General features: G+C 39.5%; 1 protein-coding gene and 1 long non-coding RNA gene across 3 annotated transcripts; one reads left to right on the forward strand and one right to left on the reverse strand.

Annotated features, from left to right (window-relative positions):
• Positions 1-527: 527 nt before the first annotated feature.
• Positions 528-7,179, forward strand: LOC147657489 (uncharacterized). 2 transcript variants are annotated; one of them, XR_015292467.1, is made up of 7 exons: positions 528-1,560; positions 1,942-2,079; positions 2,199-2,411; positions 2,500-2,779; positions 2,877-3,048; positions 6,886-6,978; positions 7,062-7,179. It is a non-coding gene; the product is annotated as an uncharacterized LOC147657489 (long non-coding RNA). The 2 variants fall into 2 exon arrangements; XR_015292466.1 differs by having other exon boundaries at positions 2,199-2,401.
• Positions 6,642-17,935, reverse strand: LOC100864693 (ATP-dependent DNA helicase DDX31). The gene is made up of 9 exons (XM_031920107.2): positions 17,704-17,935; positions 16,825-17,640; positions 16,481-16,747; positions 16,183-16,403; positions 15,456-16,098; positions 15,127-15,357; positions 12,616-12,958; positions 9,598-9,802; positions 6,642-7,461 (listed from the first exon to the last, which is right to left on the reverse strand). The coding sequence occupies exons 1-9, from the start codon at positions 17,761-17,763 to the stop codon at positions 7,317-7,319; spliced, it is 2,931 nt and encodes a 976-aa protein (XP_031775967.2). The 5' UTR covers positions 17,764-17,935; the 3' UTR covers positions 6,642-7,316.
• Positions 17,936-18,149: the final 214 nt, after the last annotated feature.

Raw genomic sequence — 18,149 nt, forward strand, 5'->3', positions numbered from 1 at the left:
TAAAACTTACTCATTCTTTTTAATTAGACGAACAACAGTGTGCCATACGAGTGACAATAAAATCCTCGACACGTTCGAAATTTGCAAAAGGATGAGCGAGAGGAGAAAGAACAAATTCATTAGACTCATCGATAATTGCAAGGGAAATATCTTCGGGAACTTCTCACGATAGAATCTTTAATGCAGCCACTTTCTTACCGAATAATTTAACAAGCCGAAGCACCTTTAATCACGAAGTTTTTCCCCTTTCTCCGCCTTTCTTCCACCTTTCCGCAATAATTTCCCTCTTTCAAACAAGCAACGATGGAGGAGAGTGGGGGAAGATAGCGAAAAAAGGTGGAAGAGAACACAGTAGTTGTTTAAAAGAGGTTCAAAGCGACTGACGAACAAATTACCGGGAAGTTTACCAATCCCGCACGCTTCTGCCCTTCCTCCCACTCCGTCCTTCTCCTACTCTATCTCTCTCTCTCTCTCTCTCTATCTCTTCTCGAACCCACCCTTCCTCACCTTCGTTGTACTCGCCTTTTTTATATATTAATCCCACCGCAACGACGCGCTGATAATCTTGGAAAGGGCTGTTTTAAATTGGCTCCTTTGACGCGATACGCCGCGCGATGAGTTTCATATCGGAATAATTTTCGAGTATCCTTCCCCATCCTCCTCCTCTTCCACTCATCGCCTCCTTTTTCCTTCTTTTTTCAAACTGCCGTTTTTACCACGAGCCATCCACCAGCACCATCATCGATTCGCTAAACGTCACACTGTTGATCGCTGCTCCTTCCAATTATATGCCATTCGAATTCTTTCACAAATACTATATTGTGTTAACACTTTGTGTTTTCTTTTACAGTTATGTCGACCATCATCGATTCGTTAAACGTCACACTGTTAATCGTTTGATGAGGAAAGAACAAGGAATAAGTGAAAAATCCTTTTGATATTTTACAATTAATTCATATGAATTATAACTATTCTAAAGAAATCATACGTGTATATATATATATATATATTTGATGTTATTTAAATTGTTTTACAAATTCAACTTCCTAATTAGTTTTAAAGATTTTTGTTTATAATTTCGTATATAGTTTACTTTTTTTTTTGATAAGAAATGAAAACATTTTTGTTACTTCAATTCGAATTTTTAAATTACAGGCCAATTCAGTTTCGAGAGTGATTTGTCATTGTTCATCAGCGTGTCTCGTTCGCAAGACATTAATCACTGCTGAGAAGGGATTGCAAAGTTAAAGCGCAACATTGATGCATCCGTGGAACAAAAGAAAAAGGCGTAGTTGAACGGCATGATGAATCCACCGGTAGCCAATTAAGTCCCAGGAGTGTCGTTAAACTACTACTCGTTAACGCTAAAATGTCGCTCAGCGAATATATGTAGGATGGTTTAAAACGAGGAAACGGACGTGAAAAATGACAATTAACGTGCAGCATGAGGAAACTAGCAGAAGTACGACGAAATATGTTACATAAAATTTCGCAAAACATATCTACGTTTGCGACAGTGGAGTTTCTAACGATTTCGTTGCCGCTCGAACCGTGTGAAAGGTTTGAAAAAAAATATATATATAAACGAATCATCGTTACGCTGATACGCATAAAGTTCATTTTATCAAAACTTTTTCAAAGCGTGTTTCGATATCGTCATTATTATTGCTCGCATCGTAACTAGAATAATTGAAAATGAGGAAACGGACGTGATAAACGACAATTATAATGGTAATGTAACAACACGGCATCAGGAAACTGTCGAGATTCGTGCAATAATGAAATTATTATATAAAACCATTCGAACCGTGTATTCGTGACGATAAAAAATACTGGCACGATTCGAATATTCGCTCACAATTTTGTTATCCACACTACATTTGCTGTTTTCGAGATAATATTTTTTTATTTTCTTCCCTTAATTGATCCGTATAATTACAGATCGCTATCGGGCGCAAAAGGGACACCAAGCGTACGAGGAGAATGGCAATCGCAAAGCGTAAATAAGCGTTCATACACGTATGAATTATAATTTCAATTTGGTATATTACACGGGACGAGAAGTTGTTCCAGGAAACGGTAACTTATAATTTTCTCAGATCTTGATCGTGAAATTAAGGCCATCGTTAGGTGGATAGGCTACACATAGACAGGCATAAATACCAAAGATCGCGTCTAATCAGCGCATTGTTTTCCAGACCGCTCCATAGTTCAACAACGAGAGCTAAATGTGCAGAAGCCTTTTTAATCCACGCTTAAACAGTCGGCCGGCTCTGCGGCGAGAAAAGAAAGTCAGCTCCACGACTTCTTCTTCGAAGGCGGATATTTAAAATGCGAGGAAATGAAATTGCCTAGATGAACTCTCGCGCGCGCGCACGCTCGTTTGAGAACCGGGAAGATGGTAAAATAAAGTAATTGTTGCTATTACCGGGCGACCGTGCTCGGTGTTGGTAAATTGCACGGTATACGTGCATATACATTATGTATAACGCTGTCCAGGTGTGAGTGTGCACCGGGGATTCTCTCTCTTTACCACGAGGCTTGTGAGAATCCGGGCAATTACGTTGCTCCGCTCGCTACGGAATATCTGGCTTGTTTATAACGAATTAATTTAGATGTCTTAATTGCCATCGGTTAATTGTTGTGGAACACGGAGCGCGCTATGGTATCGCGGTGTGGATCGTCGCTCTTCAAAGACACCCGGAATTCATGAAATGGGATTGCATTGCTTTCACCACACTCTTCCGCTCTTACAGACCGTTCATTAAACTCCTCCTACGTGAGTCACTTTCCGTCCAAATATTTTTTAATTGGCTATAACAGTATTTCTCGAATCTTTATCTCTTTTCTTTTCTTATTTCTTTTTTAATTTACAGATTTTTACGCTACAAAGCGCCTGTTGAAACGAAACATTCAGAGATTACTTATAAATCCATTCCATTCGAACGTATTCGACGCGCAATTATTGTAATTATTTTAAAGCTAAGGGACCACCTGTGCGCATGTGGCAAAGGATCAAAGGCGCGGAGAACTTTAATAGCGAACAAGGTATATTAAATATTTGGTAAATTCCTTGGTCATTAGCCACTCGAGGAAATGATAAAACGAAATGCGTACGCGTCGGCGATTACAAACGTGAATTATTCTCGCTTTCCTCCTGGGAAAGTTAAGGCATCGAGCGTGTTAATTATAATGAACGTTAAGTAACCGGTGTATACGGGGCGCTATTATCGTTTGTACCGAGGCAACAAAATCGCGCAGTCCTGCATCACATCGGGGAAAGCAGTTTACAGCTTGTTACTTATCGCGATGAAGTGCACTAATGCGGTAATGCACGAGAAATCCTATCGACCGGCAAATCTACCATGAATTGAGCATAACGATGCTCGAAACGATACAATGCAACATCGTATAACAATTTTTTTTTTCGCAATTTTTTGCTTATACGATTTTTCGCGGTTACACGCTTCCTGTTTTTTTTTCTCTTTCTCTCTCTCTCTCTCTCTCTCTCTCTCTCTCTCTCTCTCTCCATTCCAATAGCAATCGAATAGCAACCACGACGGAATCATTTCTATAATTTGCGCACGATGGTGAAACGTGATATCGTAATACGATAAAATATACATCGCGTATCATAAATATGAAACAGGCCAATAAATTTCAATTCTCATGTGTTGTTAATATGTTTGTGCCGAGCCAAGTACAACACGTGTGAATACATATCGAAAAGTGATATTTCTTCTTTGAAGAGAGTTGCTTATATCAGTCACATAACTCATTAATCTCATTTCGAAATCTTTAAGTATAATAAAAATGGAGAAAATGTAGAATATAAAATTAACTAATACGTGTAATAGAGAAAATATATTGAAATTAATCTAGGATAAATGTATCTTTATGCGCAAATAATAATCCGTCCAATATTTATTTTTCATTCGCATATCATAAGGAATATGAGGATATAAAATTTCTATAACATGTATCGATCATTTTTCAAATTCCATTCTAAAATTTTCAACGGGGATGTAGAGAGTGTGCATAGAGAATTATGAATAACCAAACAGTAGTTCAGTTTAACCCAATACATATACGCACATATATTCAGCTAAATAATAGCGTTGTATATAAATACACGAGAAAATAACGAGAGAAAGAGTAGCAACCGTGCAACTATTGCCTGATCCTGGCAATGGTTATTTTGCACGACACGGTAGATGTTCGTGTAAGATGTTAATCCTGCTCGATTGTGACGCATTTTCGAGCGGATTTCACCTGCCGATCTCGGAGGGGAAAAAAAAAAAAAAAAAAACAGTCTTCCTGCCCGCGATGAAAGAATTCTCTCTTCATTGTTGTGTCGAGGCGAGAGAGTGCATCACATCGCCGGCACAAATCGCGTTACACGTGAAACTTAATTGCACCGTTATCGGAATAATTAGAGCAACAATTATACATCCTCGCGTCGGTTGAATTATTAAATGTATCGTTCGAGTAACAACGAGTACAATTCTCTCGTGTTTCCTTTCCAATTGGCCGATGAAAGGACTCGATATCTTTCGATGGTCGCGATAACAACCCGCTTATTACACTCGCGGGGAAAAATGTGGTACAATGTGAGAGAGCATCATCGAACCGGTAATCCAAACATCGACGATCATCTCCCCGATATATTATCCTTAATTCTAACCGTGAAATCAGAAAATACACCGTAAATAGTTTTATCAATTCACTCGCGTGAGGCGTATAGATATCTTCTGCGAAATAAAACCTTTCTTTTGCGAAAGTTAACGCGCGAAAGAGACGCGTCGATTAATCTGAGAGACAATTAAAATTTTTAATCAAAGTTAAGCCTGCTCTTAAAATAAATTCCAAATTGTAAATTATAATTATCATATTATCGTGTAATATATACATCTCTTCGCCTTTGTTCTGTTGGACGACTACAACGAAAGTAGTAGTAAAAGACAACGACTGGCGAAGATGAACTGGCGGTGTAAACGATACGAAAAAATCGTTAACCGGCCGGAAATCGGTAATCGTCCGGAATAATCGGTTCCTTTTATATCTGCTTAGGTTTTTTTTCAGTGGCCCATTAGTCGCATTTTTCTACGTTGAAAAAAAAAGAAAAAAAGAAGGAGAAGAAAAAAAAAAGCAAAACGAGGGTGGATACGCGGTTGGTCCCCAATGTACAAGTCGATTCTCTTCTTTTCTCTCTTTTTATTTTTTTCTCTCTCTCTCTCTCTTTTCTTTCCACCCATTCCCTCCTCCCTTTTCTGTCATATTAATCAGACTCAAGCTGCGCATATCCTCCGGTAATGAGAATTACACCCTTTCTTGGGCTTTTTATTCGTTCGAAGCAATCTACGATTACTTCTTCGTCCACGAAACCCATTCGACGAATGAACGAACGGGATATCCTAATCGTACGGTTCATTATGAGCGTGTGCACGCTCGCGATGACTATGACTGATGCTAAGCCACGACGAATTGCGATGCACATTACGAATAAATATCGCACTCTTTGCCCCGTCCCTCGTCTAATGTGGCCGCTTCGCAGATTGCCACTTGGGTGGGTTTCGAAAATGCATCGGGACCGAGGGACATTAACGTTTAATTAAATTTCACCGTGTCATGCGACGCTTACTGTTCTTTTCGCGATGAAAAACGCTTTGTTCGACACGCGGCCAAATCGTTAAGGCAAATGAATCCGCTCCAAGGAGAGGAGAGTGTCTCTCGAGATCATTTGAGTTAAAATCATTTAAATCATTTTACAAAAAATACAAACTCATCTCGTGTATTGTAATCTCGTATTTTTAAATCTGCTCCAAAAAATCTGGAAAAATTAATTAATTCTACCGAGTTTATAACGTGCCCGAATTTTTTTTCCAGAAATTTTGGTTACCCTTAAAAAAGATAAGACGATCAGTTTTCTCTTCCTCCAATCAATTGAAACACAAAATTAAAAAATTACCTGTAAATTCATCAGCGGATAAATTCTGTTCAAGGACAGAATTCCAATATCAACGCTGAATCGTGGAATAAAATATTCGCCTAATGTTGGAATCAATCGAACTAATTAATGGAAAGTGGAAATCTATCGGAGAAAATGGTGATTCCGAGCGAAGCCGGCAGGAGAGGCGATTTCGAGTTCGCCATCTATCTTCCGACGCGTTGGTAGCGAAGAAAGAAGGCATAATTAAATTAAATTAAGCCGAGGCTGAGCTCTCCCGGCCTCTACCCCTTCTCCTCCTCCTCCACGTTCTTTCCCCTCCCCGCCCCGGTGTCCTACCAGCGGCGATAGCCGACGCCGCCTTTATTTGCAAGCAATTTGCGCTCGCGGATCGTGGTGCAAAAAATCTGAAAATAATGCTGCCGTATTAATCATATCCCTCCGCCCTTATCCCCTCCCCTGCCTCCCCCCTCCCCCCTTTTATTCCAACTGCTCGTACCGACATACTTACGCCTCGTCCTCTCGCATATTTACGACCAAAAAACTCCACATCCGCGCACGCTGGTAACGCGATTTAGTGCGCTGTTTCGTACGCTCAGCGATTCCCTGATACTGTAAGAAGGGTATCTCGTTGAAATTATTTAATTACTTCATTTGGGCAAAAGGAAGGAGGTAGGGTGTATAAGCGCTTGCATATTTCCTGGACGTTTATTATTCTTTTTCTCCTTTTTTTTTTTTTTTTGAAAAAAATATTTGCACATCCTGCGGATGTGTTGGGTAGAATTTTGGGTGTTATAGGAAATTGTAATATATCATTCTGCAACAATATTATACGATGATTGTATTGCTGCCTTGAGGTTCAGACTGTTTTAAATAAGTTATACTCGAATTAAATTCTTCTAATACTTTTTTTTAATAGATTCTTCTGTATTTTGCAGGCCACCGTCAAATCGGTCAGTTTTTATCCATCCAGTTACTCGTCCAACTATGACTTTAAACTCGCTGATTTTGAATCGCTACAGAAGAATATTGTAAATATCACGATGAGTATTTCTTCGCTTTCGATATTCGTTATTATTGCACGTTACTCTACGCGATTTTTCTCTACCAATAGATAGTCGGAAACCGGAAATTATGTCGCAGCAAACGAACGAGGAATGTCTAGGAAATCGATGGATGTCAACAACCGAGGCGCGCGAAGCAAAGAAATAAGGAAGCAGGTTCGATAAAATGGCGAGCGAGTAACCTGGATTTTCGTTTTGCTTAAAACAGGGGGTGGTTTTAAAGACATTTACACGAGAGATGGGAATCACGGTAACGGAAATCGCATTCTGTTTCTACTAGTAATCGAGGCGACAACGCGAAGAGCTCAGGATTTCTTTGGCTTCTTCACCGGCTCGAGGCCGCTGTCGTACTCGGAGGTGTTAAGCATTCTGACTCTCTTCAGCAACCCCATCTTCGGCTCTTCGTCACCTTGGCGATTCTGCCTCTTCTTTGCCGGCTCCCCGTCGGGTCTGAAAACGCAGAGACGGTCCTTGATCATCGCATTAGGGCTAACCCGCAATTTTCGGTAATTCGACGTAAACGACATGTGGCGAGGACAGAGCGAGGTAATCGAAAATCGACAAAAAAGCGGACTCGCATTAAAACATCGGGAATACGCCATCACACGGCTCCTGCCGGGATGCCGAGGAATTTTTGGGGCCAACTGCCGTGCCGAATTCCACCTTCGTCACTATGTTCCCCCCCCCCCCCCGGACCCGTTTTACGCGGCTAAAATCTTAGGGAAGGAAGATCAAAGGTAAAAGGAACATCTCTAAAACCTACAAATGCTCTGCTCCAACTGTTCTCTCTTCGATCAACTTTTTCTCCTTAATTCTCTCTCTCTCTCTCTCTCTCCAACTATTAACAATTTCATAATCGGCCACCGAATTAATTTCTTAATTTATGAAATTTAGCAAAAGGATTCGGCTGATAAAGATAAAGGTAACTCCAATTTAAAATATGGCTCGAGCATTGTGAACGTGATCTCAAAGATGATCCTTCGCAGGAGAGATGGTGTTTGGACGTGTCCACGGACGTGCCGCTAGGGAGGCAAACGGACGGGGAATACGTAGAGGAACGCACACAGGGATAAGGGTAATCGCACCCACAGAGGCGTACACCATGGGTCTCTCGATCCATTGGACCGTCAGCTCGGTTCCCGCCTTTCACCCATTAAAACGAACTTGTTCTCTCTCTACGGGTGGAGGGCACCCGTTGGTTACTTGTTGTGTGCATCGAAAGCACGCCCATTCAAATCGCATTAAACAAGTTAGTGCTTAATGTCCGCCCCGAAGAAAGTGGTAGTGCGCCTTCGAACGAACGAAAGTAAATTTTCAGGAATAAATAAATGGATCAGACTCCTCCTCTGATTTTAATAATTCCAACAAATTCTCGCGTAAGACTTTTACGATTAAACGGATATAATAAATGTTGCAGGTAATCACAAATCGGGAGAAGCGGGTAAAATTCGTTCGATCGAGGAATTGCGGATGAAATGAAATAAAAGTAAAGGGTGGCAATGAAACAAAGAAGATGGAAGAAAGATTAATTTAAAACGTGCAATATGGGAGCAACGTGCAAAGATTGAAAAAGGATAAAAAAGAAAACGGTGTTGTAACAGAAAAGAAAAGAAAGGGTCTGCAGGAAACTGCAAACGTGCGTCACGGGTGACCAACGCGAGGTGCATGCACCGACACCGGAAAAAATAGAGATCCCGATGACGACGAGATGAGGTTGACAGGGAGGGGAAACATAAATACAGAGGCAGAAAGGCAGGGAGTGACATAGCGTGGTGAGAGTTTTTCGCGAGAAGGCGAGCGAAATGAAAGGAAGAGCGGGATAAAGAGGGGCGGTGAGTGGCGAAAGAGAAAGAGGAGAGGCGGAGAGCGAAGGGAGAGACTCGTGCTCGTCCGTCGTGGTTTCCGTAAATGGCGCAGCCAGGGCCGGAAGTAGCGGTCGCATCAGTCTGTTTAATAGCCGTATTGTATAATTATGAACAATGGAGAGATAGAGCGAGGGACGGCGAATCGAGAGAGAAAGAGAGAGAGAGAGAGAAGAGGAGGAGAGAGAGATAGCGGGGAGAAACCTGGAGAAGGGCAGAAGCCAGCCGAATGCCATGTGAAATGCATACCCCGGGGAGATAGACGCCGAGGACGTGGTTGGATAGAAGGAGAGGCGAGCGACGACAGATAGAGAGGGAAGGTGGGAGAGAGATGGCGAACAGAAGAGAGGATGAGCACGACGAGAGCCGTATGGCTTATGGTTGCCAGCCACCGTACACCATGTCCGTTCGTCGTACATGACGAATGACACAAAGCGACAGTTTTGACGTATCTAACCTCTCTAGGAACCACGAGCTGTCCTCCCGCTACGTTTGCGTGTACTATCTGTTAACACACGTGGTTGCGTTTGTTAGTTATTGCAGCGGGAGGGAGGGAGAGGGAGAGATCGGGCTGCACCGCGGTTAACACGCCAAGCCACGCATGAATCCGTCATTAATACCGGTGAGCCGGCTCGTCACCGTGATTCTCTCGAAACATCTGACCCGTCCGACCAGTTTTCTCTCACTCGATCTATCGACTATTCTTGTTATCGAAATCACTTACTTCTCAACGTTCGCCAACCTGTTGTCGTGACGCCGACTCGAGCCTTCTTTTTCACGGAGTTTCTTCCCTATACCGCCGATTCGTTGCGGTGTTTCCCTGAGCGCGAAGCTTTTGGCGTAGTGGCCCAAGTGGAGGTCCCTCCGATTGAAAATCTGCCGCATGTCGCGAGGGTAACTCGAGTAGAAACGTATCCACGACGTGTACGCTGAAAAGTATCGGGAGATTCGTTATTTCCGATTGGAAATTGTACACAAAAGTGTAAAGAGATAAAAGAAATATCCGTTTCTTTCTAGTTGTCCATATAAAAATTCGAGATTATCAATCTGTGTAAATAAAATATATGGAACACGAGTATATGAATGAAAGATGAAAGAGAACAAAAATTAACGATAGATAATTACAAACAGTTACGTATCATTTATATATAAGTTGTAAATACACATTGGTGCATGGCGAGCGATGGGAGGAAAAAAATCTCGAGAGAATATTTATTGCGAGAAGATTATTGAGGAAAACCTTCCACCCAATAAGCGTAGATGAGGCCACGTGTAACTCAAATGTAATCATTGACCGCGCATGTAACGCGCCCTTATTAATCGAGCTTCCATTAAGTTCCACGGGGGCAGCATTCTATGGGGTGTGCGGGCCACGGCGAGCTATTAAGAGGCATTAACGGGGGTCGAGTCAAGTGCTGTGGCTAATAGTCATCCCCTTTATTCCCTCTTAACTTCTCCAGCTTCCGTGCGCGGGTGAGAAACTCGGGGGTTCACCGATCCTGAGAGAACTTGACATGTGCCAGTGTCACTGTCACTCCGTGCGAAAAATCTACGAAAGCGAAGTGCTTCTCTTTTGACGAATCGAGATATCATGCTTCCATATACCTTTCTTCCTTCTTCTTTTCGTTTAAACACTTATTTATAAATATTTGCTTAATCTTTTGTTAATAACTCCCTCTTCTTTTTAACAAAGCATGCTGGAATATTTCAAAAAGTGTATTATACGAAGAAGTATTACGTGCAAATTTATAAAATTAATTAAAAGTAATTTTGACGATAAAATTGGAAATGAGAATTTCTCGTTTCGAATGGAAATTTAAATATATGATAATATTTAATAAGAGGAATTCGAGAGAGAAGTTTATCTTTATCTCGATAATTCACATCGTAGACCTTATGCCTTCACATTTTCCGGCTTGATTTCCGTCTGCCTTCTATCCAGCCACCACGCATAAGAAACTTGCAAAGATCTTTCTCGGTGTCGGCGTTGAAAAGGGAGAAATGTTTTTCTCCATTTAGCACATAAATCACCGGCGGGGGTGGTATCTAGCTGGAGAAGGCGGAGGAATGGGTGGATAAGGGGGAGGTGTGTGCGCCGCAAGAGTGGGTCGCGTGGGGTGGCATTGTTCCTAAGTGATGTAACTGCGTCTTATTGTATTTGTATCCTGTATCGCATTGTTAAGAGTCTCTCGCCACAAAGCGTAAGTGGTTTTGGCGGAAGCCACATTCAGTGGTTGGATTGTGTCGGCCACCCCCCCGCCCGATGCGAAAGGCGCGCAAGTATATACACTGGATTCGATCTAACTTATCGCGTATCCTTTTCCTCTCGTTTTTACTCTCAGTGGAGGAAATTTTATCGAGAGGATTACGTCGAAACGATTTCTTGATTTGCTCCTTCGACTTGTAAAATATCATTATTATTTTTAATTATTCTGTTAAATTAAAATTGAGATGTATTTTTATGTAATTTCGAAATCTGTTATCACGAGGAATACGTGAAAATTCAGGGAAAAATTCTAAATTCTTTTTCCGGAATACTCCGATAAATTGTAATTGTATTGAAAGAAAAAAAAAAAAAGAGAGGAAAAAAAAAGTTATATCGAAAAGGTTATAGGTAAGAAAGGACGACGACGTACACATACACGAGATAGAATGGATGAATCTCTTTGGTTAGTGGTAGTGGTCGAGGACCAGGGGGAGGTTGTTCCACTGGAGTTGTATTCGCTATTGAGGGCTGTTCGGCTCTATTGGGGTGATAATGTTACGAATTAGCAAGATTTCCACTTCCACGCACCCTGGCGTGACCCTACATCGGTCACGAATTAAATTCTAAGGATGATAAAAGGACGAAAATAATACCGCTGTAAAACGCTCGATATTCTTCGTCGAGGGAAAAACTAAAGATTCCCGTTTAAAAATTCATTCGATCGCTCCGAATTTGTATTCATCTCTCGCTTCCATTGTTTTTTTTTTTTTTTTTTTTTTTTTTATATAGTATTGCAATCCCACGCAGGAAAGTGCAGCGTCGAATTATCAACGACAATTAATCTATCAATCACCCGGAGCACGTAGAGGAACGGTCAAGTGGTTAACTGTGTACCGTCACTCAAATCTGGAGGCGGCTAAGCGCTCAAAAACCGTGGCTAACCTTCGTGTAAAGCCACGCTTGACGTGATACAACTACGAAATTCAAAAACCTCTTAGAAAGATTTATGACCTTTATTTTTCGTTTTTCGGATCGATCACCTTCGAGAAACGAACGCTATCAACAGCCATCAACTCTATGTATGCCCCGAGCCACGCACAGACGAGGCCAAAAGAATCGTAATAAATATCGTACTTGCTTCCCTCCGGCTCGAAATTCTTAATGGATTTATTATTGCGGCAAATAAATTCTTCGGCTTAACGACTCTAATAGAAGAAGCGTGGCATGACAAACAAGATCATCCTTCCTCGTTCAGAGAGTATGTAAATATCCAAGTGGCGAATGAAAACCGAGACGGAACGTGTGGGGATTATTTTATATGCGAGTAGGGTGGCCGATGGAATTGGCTTAGGGTCACCCTTACAGCCACCTCGCTTTCGTTCCGATCCAACTGAATCGAGACCGCTTGCTCCCTCTGCTAAATTTCATGAGCACTCAATTTCCTCGTCTCGTTAGAATCCCGTTTAAATCGAAACACTCACCTTCTATCCACCAACTTTTACCTTTATACAATTTTACCTTCCATCGATACCTTACCTTTGCACGCTTTCTCGCGTAGCTTCGTGTCCTCGAGTATTAAATTTTCGAAATCGTTCTGAAGCGCGATCGCCGCGTTACGAGGGGAAGAATGGTCGGACAAGGGGCCCATCAGCCTATCCAAAACGTCGTCCATGCTCTCCTGCCTGATTCTGATACGCCTAGACTCGAGCATTCGTACGAATTCAATTTCTGGCGGTGTTAAAAGGATAGTCGCTGAACCGGAAGAACCAGCTCGCGCTGTTCTACCGATTCGATGCACGTAATCCCTGGCCGACGTCGGCCCCGTGTATTGAATCACGCAGTCCACTTTTGGCAAGTCCAGTCCTCGAGCTGCCACATCCTGGACAAAAAGAATTATATATTTCGACGATTCTTCGAAAAATTCAATCCACAAGAGGAATTTTAAGAAAAAGAAAAAAAAAAAAGAAATAATCGATCGAATCAATTTTCCACGCTCCGATAGGGGAGAAACGTTTATACACGATGTATCTTAGCGGCTGGTGATTTCGAACTCGTCTCGAATTACCCGGCAATAATGGCCGAGGAGGCAGGAGCCGCGGCGCGAGATCTGCCGGTACAAATGTCTTACAAACCGTGCCGATTTCTCGTTTTGTACCAAGGTGAATGAGCGCGGCTGGCAGCGGGCGCCCGCTGCGGGACCCCAACGGCGAACGTTTGAGCACGGCCCTGATTTCCTTGCGTTCGGTTAACCAATGATTTACCGAACGGAGCACATCGAGTTTCTGCTTGACGACTGCCTGGAGACTAATCCTGGACCACCAGTGGGGGGGCGTCGTGGCCCCGAAAATTCTTTCGCGGCACGATACGGATGTGTCTGCCCCCCTCCCACCCTTCTTTTCTCTATAATCTTTTTTTATCGAATTAATTCGACGCCAAGCTTAAACGCAAAACGGCGCCGGGGTGAAGGAATACGAGAAAGAAATTTCTTCCATCGAGATAAAATACCGACCGGTTTTCTTTCTTTTTCTTTCTCTTTCTTCTTTTCTTCATAATTATCGCGAATACGTATAAAATAATCCATCTCGATTTTCGAAAAGATAATATCCTCGAAAGATTGTTCGGAAATGGTGACAATTGATTAGAAGTTCGTGAGATCGAAACGGAAACGCCCACGTACGAAAGGAGGATCGTAGCTGCCGCGATACAACGCAAGGAAAACAGGGACGAGGAGCGATCGATGGCAGAGATTAAGACAAACGATCGTTTAGGAGAGAGAGGCCGCGATCGTGGCTACGTGGAGGATCGAGAACGGATCGTTCGCTCAAAACATCTCACTCGGACCATAGATCACCTCGTGGATCCGGATCCACCACCGCTGAGAGCCGCGGAACATTCCATCCGCGGGGGCTCTCGTGAGTTTTCAACGTGGAAATTAATAATGCTGCCACACAATCTCCGTCCAAGTGACGCTGTAAAATGTGGGCGGCTGCCATCGTTGTTCATGCGCTCTCGGCCATTAACGTTTATACCTCTCGAAGCATTGAAATTCTCGACGAATAGGAGATGATCGTGGCAAAATTCTCCATCGTGATTTATTCCATGTATCGATTTATTCGATTCGGGTGAATCTTGATGGCAATTAATCGGTTTTTCGTACGAAAATGATGAAAGATAATGACAACGAGTTATTGTGAGAAATACGTGTGTTGAATCGAACGATCAGATCGCCTGATTAAAAGAAATTAATCCTTAAACCGTGCACACTGTGTAACACTGTTGCGTGTCGTGGATCATGAATTTTAAAATTCGTTCTTCCGGAGTTTCATGATCTCTTCCTTTTTCTTAGCGATGGCTTTAAGCGGTTTTAAATTCATGTTAATCGACAAGGAAGAGAATTACAAAATAAATGATAATGAATTTAATTATTATTACACTTTTAACGATATTTATCGGACGTAAGAATCGCTGCTTTCACTGTTAATGATTAAATAATTGTTCTGGAAATATGCGAAGGGTTGATTCGTTGTGATCGTGATTAAATTATCGCATAATAATGACAATAAACGGAGAAAAGCCATCGAGTGAAAAATATAGATATCCAGTTATTTTTTGAAATGAAATATCTATAAAAAAAAAAAAATACGTATTTTATTCCAGACCGAAATTAGTTAATTACTAATCATTAATGCAAGCATTCGTTATTAAAGGTAAAAGACAAACATAACAATTATAATTATACTCGTTACCAAGGCCTCATGTGCGCGCATAATTTTTAACCTCCGGAACACAGCGTGGGTCCAGAGATATTAAATTCCGCCCTGAAAGAATAAGCCACGGGGTAATTTACTGCTTGGGGAGTGCCGCCGGTATCCCTAGTTTTTCTTCTATTCTTTCCTTCTTTTTCTCCGTTTATTTGCCACTATTCTATAATAATTTCTACTTTCACGGAACAGCTTCATTGTTTTTATAAACTCACTCGTGTCACTCACATATATAACAATTGAAAATATCTAGATTTGGTTATTTTATATACAAAGCATTACTTACCGTGCAAAGTAGAATCCCACTTTTCGCCTGTCTAAAAGTTTTGAAAATCTCGATTCGCTCTTTTTGAGTCATGCTACCGTGCAACTTGAAAAATTCCATGACTACCAAAGGATCAGAATCATCGTCATTTTCATCGATCGGTTTCGTTAACACGGATGACAAGATCTCTGTATGATAATCAACCATATCTTGAGTAGCCATAAATATCAATATTTTGTGTTGACCATGGCTCTATTGACAGTACGAATAATACTTAAAGAAAGAGAGAGGAAGAAAGAGAGAGAGAGAGAGATAGAGAGCACACGAATTATTTGACATATTAAATTTACCTGACATTTTCCTGCAATATAAGCACTTAAAGTAACCAATCTCAATTTCGGAGGTGTCACGATATAACTTTGATTTACGCTTTGTGGAACTACTAAATCTTCGTTAAGTTCAGTCCCATCGCTATCAGTTGTTTCCAAATTTTCTTTCGCAGCATCAATGAAAACAGGATGATTCATAGCGAGGCCGGCTAATTTTTCAACCGCTTGGGTCAATGTTGCAGAAAGTAAAATTGTTTGTCTTCTTAATTCATCCTCGCTATTATTATCATCTTTCATTTGTTGAATTTTATCTTTCGACACATTGGACTCTTTTTTCTCCGTAAGAACTGGGCAAATTTTTTGTTTATCTGACTTTTTTGATTTAACATAAGGCTCACCTTCGTCGGAATCATCATCGCTGCTGGAATGATACACTTGTTTTTGTTTAACGTCTTCAATTTCATCTTCATATTCTGAATTAACATTCTTGTTCGATTTAACGATTGATTCTTTTTGATCATCATTTTTTTCTAAATCACCTAAATTATTTTCCAAATGTTCAACATCTTCGTCTGCAACTTTCTTTATATTTTGACGTAATATTTTCATAGCATCGTATCCCGTATTTTGACTAGGAGTTGATACTTTCAGAGCACTCACTATTCTGAAATTGTATTATAGAAGAATTTTTTTTTTTTTTTTTTATAATATTGACACAATTTTTACGATTTCAATTAAAAGAACGTACCCTGATATATCTTTTTCGTATCCCATATCAAACATTCTATCTGCTTCGTCCAAAACGAAATATCTAACATCGCTTAATTTTAAAGCTGCTGTTCGTTGTATATGATCTAACAATCTACCCGGTGTACCGACTAAAATATTACATCCTTTCCTCAATCTAGCTTTTTCTGCTTTCCTTTTTTCACCTCCTGCTAAATATCCAGGCACAATCCACGTAAATGGCTAAAATAATTTGAATGAAAATATGATTCGAATCTCTATATATCATTAATAATTATGCAGTGATAAAAAAAACTTACTTTTATTAATTTCAAGAAACATTCATAAGTTTGTAGTGCCAATTCTCTAGTTGGTACAACTATAAGAGCCTTTAACCCGCTATTTCTATTTAATTTTGGTCTAATCTTATGTAAACATTCAACTATTGGCAAAGCGTAAGCTAGTGTCTTTCCTGAACCAGTTTGAGATCTAACTAAAACATCTTTCCTTGAAAATATCTGAGGTATTGCTTTTTGCTGAACTGTAGTCATTTTAGTAATATGCATATTTTGTTCTAAATTAGATATCTAATAAAATGTTTCATACTTAGTCAAATATATATTATTATATCAATATATTATACATATGTATATAAAATACTAACCATGAAAGGATGAATATTAAGATCAGTAAAAGTTGTTGCTGTAAATATTGGTTCATTTATCGGTTTTACTAATCTTTGTCCAATATTTGGTATTTCTGGATTATGTCCGAATAAAGAAGATACTTTTCCAAAAGATTTATGAGAAAAATGCGTATTTTTATCATCTTCTGTATTATTATCATTGTCGGTTTTTAATTTTTCTATTTGTTTCTTTTTCTTTTTCTTATCAAAATTCATTTTTTCTAATGAACTAGAAATTTTTTTAGATTCTTCTTTAGATTCCTTTTGATCTTTCTTTTCACTTTGTTCTTGTTGTATTTTTTTTAACGAATTCAGCAGACTAACATCTTCCGATTCTGATTGTTTTGAAAATATACTAGACAATGTTCTTTTAGAATTTGTATCTATAATCTTTCTTTTTCTTGCCAATATAGTTTTACCATAATTTTCTTTTGTAATCTTAGTAAAAGAAATAATAGGATTATCAGAAATATCATTAATTTTATTAGACATTTCACTATTATTTTTACATGCGTCTACTTTAGATATTCTCTGTTGTTGCGAATCTTTACGTATATTATTTATTTGTGGTTTAACTTTTGATTCATTTTGTGAAGATTGACTTTGATTAATTTCCTTTAATTTTTTTGCAACAATTACTCCTAGAGATTTTTGTTTAATTCTTTTCCTAATAGTACTTGTTTCTTTAACGGAGACATTTTTTAACGTATTACTTGCTTTAACTTTATTTTTTACTTCCTCAATTTTTTTTTCTCTCATTAAGTTAAGAATAGAATCATTTTCTATTCCTATTTTCTATTTAAAAAGTACAATTCCATTAAAATAGATTAACAATATTTTTTTCACCTTTTTACTTACCTCTTTAGCAACAGGTTTTGTAGAAATATTTAAGCAAATATCCATGTCTTGTACAGTCATTTCGAACTATTATTTTTCTAACTTTCACTTTAAAGAACAGTATTACGTTAAAAATTAATAGAAAACAAGTATAATATTTAAAATATTTAAAATAAAAACACGAAATCTAACCTAAAGCCACATGTCAAGCACACACTTATACTTGATACTACTGTACAGTACTGACGCTACTGAGCATGCGCAAATTATGACGTATGTAACTTCGAGAATATCTTCATTCGATTTATGATTAATCATTTAAAATTTAACGAAAATTATTCATAAAGAAATTACATAATATTATTACTGTATTATTTATGTTATATTTATAATTGTATCGTTATTAATATATCTAATCGTTACTTTAAAAATATATATATATTTTTCAATACGATAAAAATCAAATT

This window comes from Apis florea, unplaced genomic scaffold (genome assembly GCF_048593485.1).
Source record: "Apis florea isolate Af1SG1 unplaced genomic scaffold, ASM4859348v1 contig_3158_pilon, whole genome shotgun sequence".
Taxonomy (NCBI): Eukaryota; Metazoa; Arthropoda; class Insecta; order Hymenoptera; family Apidae; genus Apis; species Apis florea.